The following is a 13,359-nucleotide window of genomic DNA, read 5'->3' on the forward strand; positions in this document are numbered from 1 at the left end:
GTGAAGCTGAGAGCCAGACAGGTGATTGGCAAAAGGGATATGGAGCTAGAGAAGGGGAAGGATCATAGGATGGGAGGCCTACGGAGAAAGAAAGGGGGAGAGGAGCACCAGAGAGAGATGGAGAACAGGCAGTGATGGGCAGAGAGAGGGAAAAAAACTAAATATATCAGGGATGGGGTAAGAAGGGGAGGGGCATTAACGGAAGTTAGAGAAGTCAATGTTCATGCCATCAGGTTAGAGGCTACCCAGCCGGTATATAAGGTGTTGTTCCTCCAACCTGAGTGTGGCTTCATCTTGACAGTAGAGGAGGCCATGGATAGAAATATCAGAATGGGAATGGGACGTGGAATTAAAATGTGTGGCCACTGGGAGATCCTGCTTTCTCTGGCGGACAGAGTGTAGGTGTTCAGCGAAACCGTCTCCCAGTCTGCGTCGGGTCTCACGAATATGTAAAAGGCCACACTGGGAGTACCGGACACAGTATACCACACCAGCTGACTCACAGGTGAAGTGTCACCACCTGGAAGGACTGTCTGCCAGAATGGTGGTGAGGGAGGAAGTGTAAGGGTAGGTGTAGCACTTGTTCCACTTAAAAGGATAAGTGCCAAGAGGGAGATCAGTGGGAAGGGATGTGGGGGATGAATGGACAAGGGAGTCGCGTAGGGAGCGATCCCTGCGGAAAGCAGAAAGGGGGGGAGGGAAAGATGTGCTTGGGGTAGTGGGATCCTGTTGGAGGGGAGGCTGGTGGGGTGGTAGGTGAGGACAAGGGGAACCCTATCCTGGGTGGGGTGAGGGCAGATGTGCAGAAAATGGGAGAGATGCGTTTGAGAGCAGAGTTGATGGTGGAAGAAGGGAAGCCCCTTTGTTTAAAAAAGGAAGACATCTCCTTTGTCCTGGAATGAAAAGCCTCATCCTGAGAGCAGATGTGGCGGAGATGGAGGAATTGTGAGAAGGGGATGGCATTTTTGCAAGAGATAGGGTGGGAACAGGTAGCTGTGAGAGTCTAGGCTTATAGTAGATATCAGTAGATAAGCCGTCTCCAGAGATGGAGACAGAAAGATCAAGAAAGAGGAGGGAGGTGTCAGAAAAGGACCAGGTAAATTTGAGGGCAGGGTGAAAGTTGGAGGCAAAGTTAATGAAGTCAACAAGCTCAGCATGTGTGCTATCCCCTTCTCATAATTCCTTTGTCTTAACCACATCTGCTCTCAGGATGAGGCTTTTCATTCCAGGACAAAAGAGATGTCTTCCTTTTTCAAAAGGAACAGGGAGCATTTGCATGGCATCTGCATAGGTATGTTCCATTGAGGCAGGGAAAGGGTGGTAGGGTTAAAGAACTATAGTGTACAAAGTATGTAGAAAATCTAGTTAAGAAGAAAAGCTTATGAAAGGTTCAAGAAACTAGGTACTGTTAAAGGTCCTAGAAATAGAATTAGGAGAGCCAGAAGGGGCCATGAGAAGGACTTGGTGAGCAGGATGAAGGAAAAGCCCCAAGGCATTCTACAAGTATGTGAAGAGTAAAACTCAATAAAAAAAAGTTTAATTAAAAAAAAGTATGAAGAGCAAGAGGATGAGCCGTGTGAGAATAGGACTAATCAAGTGTGATAGTGGAATCGTGTGCATGGAGTGGGAGGTAGCAGAGGTACTTAATGATACTTTGCTTCAGTATTCACCAGGGAAAAAGACCTTGGTAATTGTGGGGATGACTTACAGCAGACTGAAACACTTGAATATATAGATATTAAGAAAGAGGATGTGCTGGAGCTTTTGAAAAGCATTAAGTTAGGTAAGTCACCAGAACTGGATGAGATGTACCCCAGGCTGCTGTGGGAAGAGAGGGAGGAGATTGATGAGCCTCTTGCGATAATCTTTGCATCATCAGTAGGGACAAGAGAAGTACAGGAAGATTGGAAGGTTGCAAATGTTGTTCTTTTGTTCAAGAAAGGGAGTAGAGGAAACCCAGGAAATTGTAGACCAGTGAGTCTGACTTCAGTAGTGGGCAAGTTGTTAAAGATCTTGAGAGGTAGGATTTATGAGCATTTGGAGAGACATAATCTGATTAGGGATAGTCAGCACAGCTTCGTTAAGGGGAAGTCATGCCTTACGAACCTGATTGAAGGTAGAGAAGTGGATGTATATGGATTTCAGCAAGCATTTGATAAGGTCCCATGTGCAAGGCTCCTTCAGAAAGTGAGGAGGCATGGGATCCAAGGAGACCTTGCTTTGTGGATCCAGAATTGGCTTGCCCACTGATGGCAAAGGGTGGTTGTTGTGGATGGTTCATATTCTGCATGGAGATCGGTGACCAGTGATGTTCTGCAGGGATCTGTTCTGGGACCCTCCTCTTTAGTATTTTTATAAATTACCTGGTTGAAGAAGTAGAAGGGTGGGTTTGTAAGTTTGCTGTTGACAAAGGTTGGGGGTGTTGTGGATAGTCTGAAGGGTTGTCAGAGTTTACAACAGGACATCAGTAGCCCAGTTCTACATCCTGAGAAGTGGCAGATGGACTTCATCCCAGATAAGTGTGAAGAAGTTCATTTTGGTAGATCAAATTTGAAGACCGAATATGATATAAGTAGACTGTTGGCAGTGTGGAGGATCTGAGAGTTCTTGGGGTCCATATCCATAGGATACTCAATGTTGTTGCGCAGGTTGATAGTGTTGTTAAGAAGGTGTAAGGTGTGTTGGCCTTTATCAACTGTGGGAATGAGTTCAAGAGCTGTGATGTAATGTTACAGCTATATAAGACCCTGGTCAGACACCACTTGGAGTGCTGTGTTCAGTTATGGTCACCTCAATACAGGAAGGATGTGGATACTATAGAGTGCAGAGGAGATTTACAAGGATGTTACCTGGATTGGAGGGAGTACCTTATGAGAATAGGTTGAGTATACTTGGCCTTTTCTCCTTGGAGCAACAGAGGATGAGAGGTGACCTGATAGAGGTGTATAAGATAAGAGGCATTGATCGTGTGGATAGCCAGAGGCTTTTCCCTAGGGCTGAAATGGCTAACGTGAGAGGGTGTAGTTTTAACATGCTTGGAAATGAGTACTGAGGGGGTTTCCACATGGGGGTGGGTGTGTGGAATGCCCTGCCCTGTTGGCGGTGGTGGAGGCAGATACAATAGGGTCTTTTAAGAGCCTCTTAGATAGGTACATGGAGCTTGGAAAAATGGAGGGCTATGCGCTAGGGAACTCTAGGCATTCTAGAGTAGAGAATAGAAATAGCTTCTAGAGTAGATTACATGGTTAACACAACATTGTGAGCCAAAGGGCCTATAATGTGCTATTTTGCAATCTGCAATTTTTATGTTGTATTCCCTAGGGATCTGGGGCCCCTGCTGTACTTGGATGAGGAGTGTTATTAATTTCCATTTGAAGTAAAGGTTGGTGGTGTTGTGGATAGTGCAGAAGGTTGCCGTAGGATACAACAGGACAGAGATGGGATGCAGAGCTGGGCTGAGAAGTGGCAGATGGAGTTCAATCTGGGAAAAGTGTGAAGTAATTCTCTTTGGAAGGTTGAATTTCAAGGCAGAGTACAGGGTTAATAGCAGGATTGTTGGCAGTGTTTAAGAGAAGTTTGGACAATTATATGTAAGTCTATGGTCCAGGGGTGGGTCAGTGGGGCTAGGCAGAATAACAGTTCAGCATGGACTAGGTAGTGGACCAAAGGGCCTGTTTCTGTTTGATACTCTTGACACTAAATCCAGGATCGTCATTTCAATACAGTGTCAGTGAGAACTGAAACTACAATACATTGCTTCTATCACACTATTAGAAGGCCAGTGCAGTAGAAGCAATATATTGTACTTTCAGTTCTCATTTCTGTATGATCATTGTCGCCTTAAAATGCTGCATCTTCTCCTTTGATTGGGGTAACTGAAATCCCAGAATGGCAGGCTCTCAAAGACAGAGCAATAGAATTTGATTTTCAAGGTTCTTGAGACAAAGTGGCACTCTTGATGTAGTCTGGGCAAGTTGTAGCTTTGCATCTTGCTTGTTGCCAGTATGTTGCAGGGAATGAATATATACTGAGCCAGGTGGTGTCAGTAGACAAGTTCCGTTTGTGCACAGCAGCATGTTCGCTGCATTATTGCAGATCTTTTTATCTTGGTCTTGGCTTCCATTGTAGTTTCCTGCAGTAATTGAGATTTTCCTTCCTAAATATTCAGCAATAACTTGCAGGGATCGCCCAAGGTGAATCATTCCAATGGAATGCACAGGGTTCAGAACAAGGAAGAAAACAACTCGCTGGGCGCTACTGACGGTATGTCTTGCCAGCCTCGTGTCTTTGGGTGATGCTCTCTCAAACGTCTTGTTAGAAGTTATTCACAAAGCTCGGGAATGAATGGAAGAACTTTGAAAGCAAAACTGAGGAAGAAACTAGAGTTAATTTTAAAAAGCAAAAATTGTGTTAGATGAATTTGTAAGCATTCACCCAGAAGCCTTTTAGAATAGAAAACCAGTGAAGGGACACAAGTACAGGGCTCTTCCTCACCGTATGAACTGTGGCTTCACAGCTTAAATTCTCTTTAACCAGAAAGAAGCAGGGACCCAAAGCTAATCAGGACTTGGTGTCTGATTTACAAGAAATGCCTATAGAGACTTGAAGAGGATCTTCACTGTCAGAATGTAATGTAACTGGAGAGCAGGATCAGGAATTGAAAAATCATAGATTTACAACATGGGAGACCATTCAGCCCTTTGTGTTGGTAAACCCAGCCTGACACCTCATGACTTCAAGTACACATCAAATGTGAAGAGCCCCACAATTTCAACAAGGAGTGGATTTTAGGCCCCACCCACTCTCTAGGTACAAGTATTTTTTTCAGCATCCCTCTAATCCTTTGAACACTTACTTTAAATCTATACTCTGTCTTTTACACCTGCTGAGGAAAATGGATCTCTCAAGTGTACTGCCTAGGTTCTTTAATTATATGCACTTCAGTTAAGTCTTCTCTCCATCTGTTCTGGAAAAAACAGCTCAAGTCTTTCCACAGCTTTTGGGTCATGGCATCATGCTTGTAAATGTGCTTTGCAGTCTCCCCAGTGCGTACTCATCTCTCCCACTGTGTCAAGAACTATGTAATACTAACCAACGTTGTTTGCAGTGCTGTCTCTCAAATTCTTTGTTTCAACATGGCCTTTCCAACCACTGTATTGGTGCACATTCCAAGGCCCATCTGTCCTTTCACATGTGTTTTTTTATCCTTTATTCATACGCTGCGTCATATTTCTGCAAATGCAACGTCTGTCTGAATTGTATTCAGTTTGCCACTTCTGCCCAACTGAAAAATCTGCCAATACCTTCCAGTGCCGTCGAGCTTTCCTCCTGACTTAAACCACAGGGTCCATTTGTGCATTTATGTGCAAATGTCCTCGTTCATCCTAAGGAACTGAATATTGAATCATAACCTTCCAGCTGCAAAAAAAATTGCAATTAGTTTTGTTTCCTGCCACCGTCCATTTTGGGACTAATTTATCACTTGCCTTAATTCCATGGGAGTTGCTTGAATGTGGCTGATCTAATAGACTGCAGCTTCATATTTTTGCATTGCTTAGAAGTAGGAATTCCTTGGGCACTTAGAATATACAATAGTTAATGCAGTGAGGAGGAAAGGACACTAAAAATTTAGTGTGGAGTAGGCCCTTCTGGCCCTTTTGAGCTGCACTGCCCAGCAACCTCCGACAACTCTGATTTAACCATAAGGTATAGGAGCAGAAGTAGGCCATTCAGCCCATCGAGTTTCTTCCACCATTCAGTCATGGGCTGATCCAATTCTCCCTGCCTTCTCCCCATACCCTTTGATGCCCTGGCTAATCAAGAACCTATCTGTCTCTGCCTTAAATACACCCAGTGACTTGGTCTCCACAGCCTCTTGTGGCAACAAATTCCAGATTTACCACCCTCTGACTCTGCACCTTCGTTCTAAATGGACATCCTTCAATCCTGAAGTCGTGTCCTCTTGTCCTAGACTCCCCTACCATGGGAAATAACTGTTAAGGCTTTTTAACATCTGAAATGTTAGTGAGATTCTCCCCTCAAATTTAGCCACAAATCCATCAAATCCATAGTCCAAATCATTGACATATATTGTAAAAAGCAGCAGTCCCATAACTTCTCTGTAATTCCATGTGCTCTTACCTTGCTGAGCAGCCTCTTGCGGCACCTTGTCAGAGGCCTTCTGAAAATCCAAGTACACCGCATCTACTATATCTCCTTTTTCTACCCTACTTGTAATTTCCTCAAACATTGGAGTAGGTTAGTCAGGCAGGATTTTCCTTTCAGGTGTCTCCAGGTACTCTAATCTCATCCGTAACAATCGATTCCAACAACTTCCCAACCATTGATGTCAGGCTAACAGGTCTATAGTTCTTCTGCTACCTCCCACCCTTCTCAAATAGTGAAGTAACATTTGCAATTTTCCAGTCATCCATTACAATACCAGAATCTATCGATTTTTAAATTTTTTTTTTAACTGGGGTAATTATTTATTGAAGTCTTAACTTCCTTGTACCTTCTCCGATAAAACAATAGATTTTTTTAAAACTTTTTTAATTTTATTTCAAGTAGTTACAAGTAGTTTTTCAAGTAGTTTTTATCTCCTATATTAAAACATTTGATTGACTTATGGAATAAGATAAATGTTGACGATGAGATAAAGAAATCCTTATTAGCAAAGAGATCTTTAATTCAAAATAGACTTATTCCTTTTACAATGGATAATCTATCGATTCTTGAAAGATCATTGTTAATGCCTCCGCAATCTCTCCAGCTACTTCCTTCAGAACCCAAGGGTGCATTCCATCGGGTCCAGGAGATTTATCCACCATCAGACCATTAAGCTTCCTGCGCACCTTCTCGGTCGTAATTTTCCCTGATACTTGTGAATGTCCGGTATACTGCAGATGTCTTCCACTGTGAAGACTGATGCAAAATACACATTCAGTTCCTCTGCCATCTCCGCGTTCTCTCATTACAATATTTCTATTGGCTATTTTTCTAACCCTAACCTAAACATGGGACAACTTGTAATGACCAGTTAACCTACCCAGTTTGTGATTGGGGGGGGGGGGAGGGGGGAACCATGGGAAGGTCGTGCAGGCTCCTTGCAGATGATGCCAGAGTTGAACTCTGAACTCGGACACCCTATGGTGAATAGTGTTGTGCTGACCGCTATACTACTGTGGCATACATCACCAGTGGTTTATATCGAGTTGCACAGGGAGAAGAAATTACAAGTTAAGATTAGGCTTTGTACTAATTCTAGATGTAGGAAAAGGCCAAGCCTATTTGATCACATTTTTGAGTCAGTTGGAAAGCATGTTCCTACAGTGGCTTTTTTCTTTTTTTTTTGTAAGCCCCAAGTTATTGTGATGGATTAAGTTGTTAATTTTGAAGAGCAAGAAATGAAGAAGTATAAACTATCTATTTTTGAACAATTAGGCATCAATAATTCCAGTATAAAGTTGTTTGCTTATCTTGTGAACAGGGGTGATGGAGAACTTCCCACTGGCATTGTCTCAGACACCACTTGACTCCCCCATCAGTAGCACTGACATCACCCTGGATGCGAGTGGTGACATGACGGTGGAGGATGTGAAGGACTATTTGCCGTGAGTATATTTTGCCATGTGATGTGGGAGGGGTGGTGTATAGGGTTCAGGTCTACATTTCACCACTTCTATTGCTTGAAAGTGGGAATTCACAGATTGGGCTATTTGAATAATTTCATTTTCATCGCTTCTGTAATGACTCAGCTGCAATCACCGTTCTGTGGAGATCTGTCTGCTTTGTACCTCTAAAGGGGGAAGAAGATAAAGCTGCAGTTTGCTTCAAAACTGCTTTATCAGTTTGTAATCCTACATTTTAAAGATCTTCCATAGAAGGCCTTTGTGATCTCATTGTGTAACATTATCAATGTGTTTGAAAGATCGCAGTGTTCTCCATTGCACTGTGAAATGGTCTGATGATTGTGGTGTAGTCAAAACAATACTCCTTCAACAGAGCCAGAAGATCAACAATTATTATCTGATCTGTGGTTTTGGTTGGGTCTTGCATCATGCTAGCAAATGGAAGGCCAGATATTAATTTTTGTAAATTATTTGATTGCATCGTTCCTGTGGTTTTCCATTTCATTCCATGGAGCAGATTTCACAGGTCTGAGAATGACACCCTTTCATGTGTTGACTTGTGGATATACGAGAGATGTGGTGCAAGGGCAAAACTGATAATGAATCTTTCACATTGTTGCAGTTCTCTTTTGACATAGTATCATTTCTTCTGTTTCACTTCATATACCCAAATTCCAGATACCACCTACTGTTCTCCTGCCTTTGCCCATGAGGTGCCCAAAGAGACAGAGATAGTGAATGGCCAATGCGTACTTTCTCACTTGCTCTTTATCTCTCTGTGATGGGTTATTGTCAATGATTCTTTTATCAGTTATGCTGATGTAATGTTCATGCCTACATTACTTCAGTTTCATCTTCCCTTTTGTCCAACCTCTCCATCGCCAGAATGCAGATTATTGGACTGTATGTTAGAGGAATGCTACATTGAAGCATGTGGATTAGATGTGTTCCTCACAGCATTTTCTTTTGCTTTAGGCACACTTTCATTATTGGCATAGCAACCAGGGGCCTCATTGCCAGGCTAATTTGCAATTAAATCAGTGTCCTGTAACTTAAAACTGCTTTGTTCATCCTCTGTGACACAACAGCACGAGCTGTCCAAATGAGAAATCGGGGAGTGTTAATGTTGAAGGCCAGGATTAGGTTTAGAACAATCAGCAACATTTATGACAGATCAAATGGAAGCTTGAATCTGTTGACCAGGGAAGAGTTGATACCTGGCACTATCACTGAGCAGAGTACCATTAATGGCCTTTGTACCCACAATTTACTTTTGACCTCCCCTTTCTACCCCCAGGTGCTGACTATAATATATGTTAGAATATGGGGAAACTGCAAACTTGCTTTTCTATAATCAGATGGGAAAAGAGCCAAGAAATCTGTCCCCAAGTACTTGCACAGCAAAGCATGTGTTTGCAGACATTGAGTCTAGGTTATGTAAGAGTCAGTTATTTTCTAACACTTCTGACAAATGAGTCCCCTGGAGATTTAGAGCTGATAGCATAAACCAGGCCTATGAGAGACGGGAGGACTGTTTCCAATATCCAAGAACTACAAGAGATGACAATTTTTAAGTTCCCATGAGATGAATTAGCCTTAAAAGGAGGCAAGTGCAACTCATTTTTAAGCCAGCCATTGTAACTTTGTTCTATTGCTTCTTGGTGTTTGCTGTTCAAGATGACTCCATTTCTGCTATCTTCATGGCCTTACTCTTTCCCGCTGTAGCCCTTTCACTGCAATATTGAGCAGCATTCTATCTAGTCTACCTAATGAGAACAAAAGTGCCCATACAGAGGTCTATGCTTACCTGTCCTGCTCTGCTCTTCAGTGTGTTTAACAGTTAACTGCTTAAGTTTGTCTCCCTCGTTGCTGGATTTTCATTTCGTGCTACAGATGAACCCTTGATCCCTCTGTCTGTGTAACTGGCCTTTCACTTTGTCTACCTGCACTGCACTTTCTCTGCAATGCTGCATTCTGCTTTGTTTCATCCCCTTTTCTACTATCTTGTGTTTTAGTGTATGATCGGTTTGGATGGCTTGTAAAGATTTTCATTAATAATAAACCAGCTCCTAATGCTAACAGTTTGTGTAGTACCTTTAACCTACTGAATGTCTTGAAGTGCTTCACAGGAGCCAGTAACAAAGGAACGTAGGTGAATTCACTATCATTTACTGGCTGAGTTGGTTCAGGCAGAACTGAGTCACTAATCTGAGTGAAAAGAGGAAAAGTGACCGATTCTGGTTCAGTGTATCTATTGAATGTGTGAAAGACTTCTATGTTTGTAATCTGGAATCTCTTTGTTTTCAGGGACTGTTAGTGGAATGAGGAACTTCGGATACCTTGCAATGTGACCGGTTAGCTGTACAGAAAAGGGAATATTATCCACATCAATACCCAAACCTTGCATTGGGGTCATGGACATCGATTTCACGGAGGTTTAAACTGTCACAGCTTCTGTGCCAAAAGACATTTTCTTCTAAGACTATTTGAATCTACATGTGGAACCAGCAGCCTCCTACTTGCCTTCATTCTTACCCAACACTACACACAGATAACTTTATAAAGACTGAGTTTCATATGGTCTGTGAGAGGCACCTCTGATATCATGGCTGAAATAAAAAAGCCAAAATTTGACATGAAGGAACTTCAAATTTGGAAAGTAGATCATCAGTCTGACTCTCTTCCCCACAAATATGCCTGCCTAAGAATCAGCTTTAAATAACATTAATCACATTTTGTTTCCAGACTTTGAAAAGGAATTAAATTTCAAGGAAGTTTTTGACTCTCTTTTGCAGCTTTTCTGTTTTGTACAGAAGGTTTCAATGAATAAGAATCCTTCAGTAGATTTTCCCGAATAACCTTTACCTTCCTATAAAGGGTTGAACAATGATGACTGAAGCCTCTCTGAAGTAGCCCTGGGAGAACAGTGGAGCCCTCTTCCAGAGAGCTGATTTAGTTTTTCAGTTTGCGGCATAGTAATGGTTGAATTTTGAATGAAACAAGTGTCTGAACCAATTCGGTGCAATCTACACCTTGGAGCAAGTTTAACTATGCTACATTTTAACCACTTTCTGAAATGATGTATAATTGTTCCTTGACATTCAATGTAATTCGCCAATGCACTTGCACGTTCAATGGGCTTGAGGGTGTGACTAACCTCACTGTAGCATACATGCATTCTACAATGCCAGGTTTAGATGGCATATGACCAGTTTTAAGCTGTTTTTAATAATTCAACTGTACAGTTTTCAATAGCTAGACTCAAGCAATTTTTATGTTCGGCTTTCATCTGAATGTGTCAGTAATAAGGGTTCCCCTCTCCACCCCTCTCTAACACCTGTGCACAAAGTGGAAAAATATCTTCCTGGGTTCTCCTATTTTTCTAGTGTTGATCATCAAAATGACAACGATATGACCTTTTCTACGATTGGGGAATAATGTTTTAATTGCTTGTTTCGCAGTTTCTTCTGATAGAAGAAGAAATCTGAAATTGTTCTCAAAGTTTGATGGTCTTAAATGTTTAATCATTTCCTGCTGTTGCTGAATCTCATTACCCTGGATATCATATCTAACTGTGCTTCCAACAGTGTTACATAGGTCATATCTCTTGAATAGAATGGTATTGCACTGGTGTGATTTTTGTCTTTAATTTTACTGACTGTCAAGCAGAATGGTACAATTTATTTGTAAATACGCCTCCTTTATTTTTTGAAGGATTTTTTTTTTGCAATTTCTACGGGGCTGTTCACAGGATTGTTCCCTTGTGTGGAAAGCGGTTGGTACTTGCATCTTTCTGTCTGTATTTGTCATTATTAGACACTTTGATATTGACTCCGCAGGCACTGTGAAAATTCCAGTATTTTTTTAAGAACTTTGTGCTGTTTACAATATCATTTTCTTGTAGAATGTGTGCTGTTGAACAAAAGCTCATTACATTAACTAATGGATTTTGCTTTTAACAGTAATAAAGCATCTAGTGTCTCATGAACTTAACTCACTGGTGCTAGCTTTTTTCCTAGAGCTCTGAAGGTGAACTCCCGTGGAGAGGGTAAAGGTAGTCCATCACACAACAGAACTCAGCATTTCACTCTCACTAGTCATTACTAATCCCATTTATAAGCTCCTGGTGTGTAGATCATTCAAGTGCTTGGCTCAATAATTGAGGAACAGTGGCATTCCCCCTTCAGTTGCTTTATGTGGAACTCGAAGATTAAAAACCTACAAATGACTTGTAGTCAGAGACCGACAAGAGATAAATTGAAGATCCAGCCGTGATAAGGGATCCTTGACTTGAAATATTACCTATTTCTCTTTACGCTGATGCTACCTGATCCAAGTGTCACCGGCATTTTCCTTTTTTATTGTGGGTTTCAATCATCTGCAGTTGTTTGCTTTGATTTTTAAAGTGTAATACTTGTCTGTTGAACATACTTGAAGGGGTCTTTCCAACCACTGAGCAATGTTAATGCAATTAAGGTGAAGTCTCTTGTACTCAATAGTCAAGGAGTTTTTGTATGGAGCCTCAGAAAAGCAGCTGACAGATCAGCTGGTCCTCTGCAATTGTTCACTGGTTCTTCCCTACCCTCTGCCCAATTCCAAAGACACGAAAGAACATAAGAAATAGGAGCAGGAGTCAGCCATCTGGCCCGTTGAGCCTCCTCTGCCATTCAATAAGATCATGGCTGATCTGGTCATGGACTCATCTCCACCTACCTGCCTTTTCCCCATAACCCCCATGCAAAAGTTTTTCCAACTTTGTCTTAAGTATACTTACTGAAGTAGCCTGCATTGTTTCATTGGACAGAGAATTCCACAGATTTGCCAGTCTCTGAGAAAAGCAGTTCCTCCTTATCTCTGCCCTAAATCTACTTCCCCTGAATCTCAAGGCTCCGTTCTCTAGTCTCACCTACCGGTGGAAACAACTTTCCTGCCTCTGTCTCATCTATCCCTTTCATAATTTTATACTTCTGTAAGATCCCCTCTATTCTTAATGTCAGAGTATAGTCCCAGGAGACTTGATCTCTCCTCATAGTCTAACCCCCCACATCATTGGAATCAACCTGGTGAGCCTCTGCACTGCCTTCAAAGCCAGTATATCCTCCAAGTAAGAGGATCAGAACTGCACACAGTACTGCAGGTCTGGGCTCACCAGTACCCTGTACAGTTGCAGCGTAACCTCCCTGCTCTTAAATTCGAGCAATAAAGGCCAACGTTCCATTTGCTGCCTTGACAGCCTGCTGCACCTGCAAACCAACCATTTGTGATTCATGCACAAGCACTCCCAAGTCCCTCTGCACACCAGCATGTAATACTAGATGTGCATCTGAGGGTAGGGTGACACCATCCAATTTAAAGTAAACCACTAGTGCTGCACCTACCACCCTAAGTATTCTCCCTTCTACCTGCATACCTTAGCTGAACTCCACATCTATGCAATGAATTAACTTGTCCACGTTATTAACTGCCATAAGACATGGGAGCAGAATGAGGCAATCAACCTGCCGAGTCTCCTCTGACATTCCATTATGACTGACTTATTATCCCTCTCAAACCCATTCTGCCTTCTCCCCTTAACCTTTGCTGTCCAGATTAATCAGGAAACTATTAACCTCCACCTTAAAAATACCAAATGACTTGGCCTGCACAGCTGTCTTGTGGCAATGAATTCCACATATTTGCCACCCTCGGGGTAAAGAAATTTTCTTCATCTGTTGTAAATGGACGTGCC

The 13,359-nt window shown here is 42.2% G+C and overlaps 1 protein-coding gene across 1 annotated transcript in view; it reads left to right on the forward strand.

Moving 5' to 3' along the window:
- Positions 1–11,624, forward strand: part of llgl1 (LLGL scribble cell polarity complex component 1) — a 92,994-nt gene extending 81,370 nt beyond the window's left edge. The window contains exons 21-23 of the mRNA XM_059979672.1: positions 4,169–4,263; positions 7,490–7,613; positions 9,939–11,624. Coding sequence (XP_059835655.1) covers positions 4,169–4,263; positions 7,490–7,613; positions 9,939–9,948 — 229 coding nt within the window. The 3' untranslated portion in view covers positions 9,949–11,624. The remainder of the gene's footprint in view (positions 1–4,168; positions 4,264–7,489; positions 7,614–9,938) is intronic.
- The last annotated feature ends 1,735 nt before the right edge of the window (positions 11,625–13,359 follow it).

The sequence above is a fragment of the Hypanus sabinus genome, chromosome 9 (assembly GCF_030144855.1).
Source record: "Hypanus sabinus isolate sHypSab1 chromosome 9, sHypSab1.hap1, whole genome shotgun sequence".
NCBI lineage: Eukaryota > Metazoa > Chordata > Chondrichthyes > Myliobatiformes > Dasyatidae > Hypanus > Hypanus sabinus.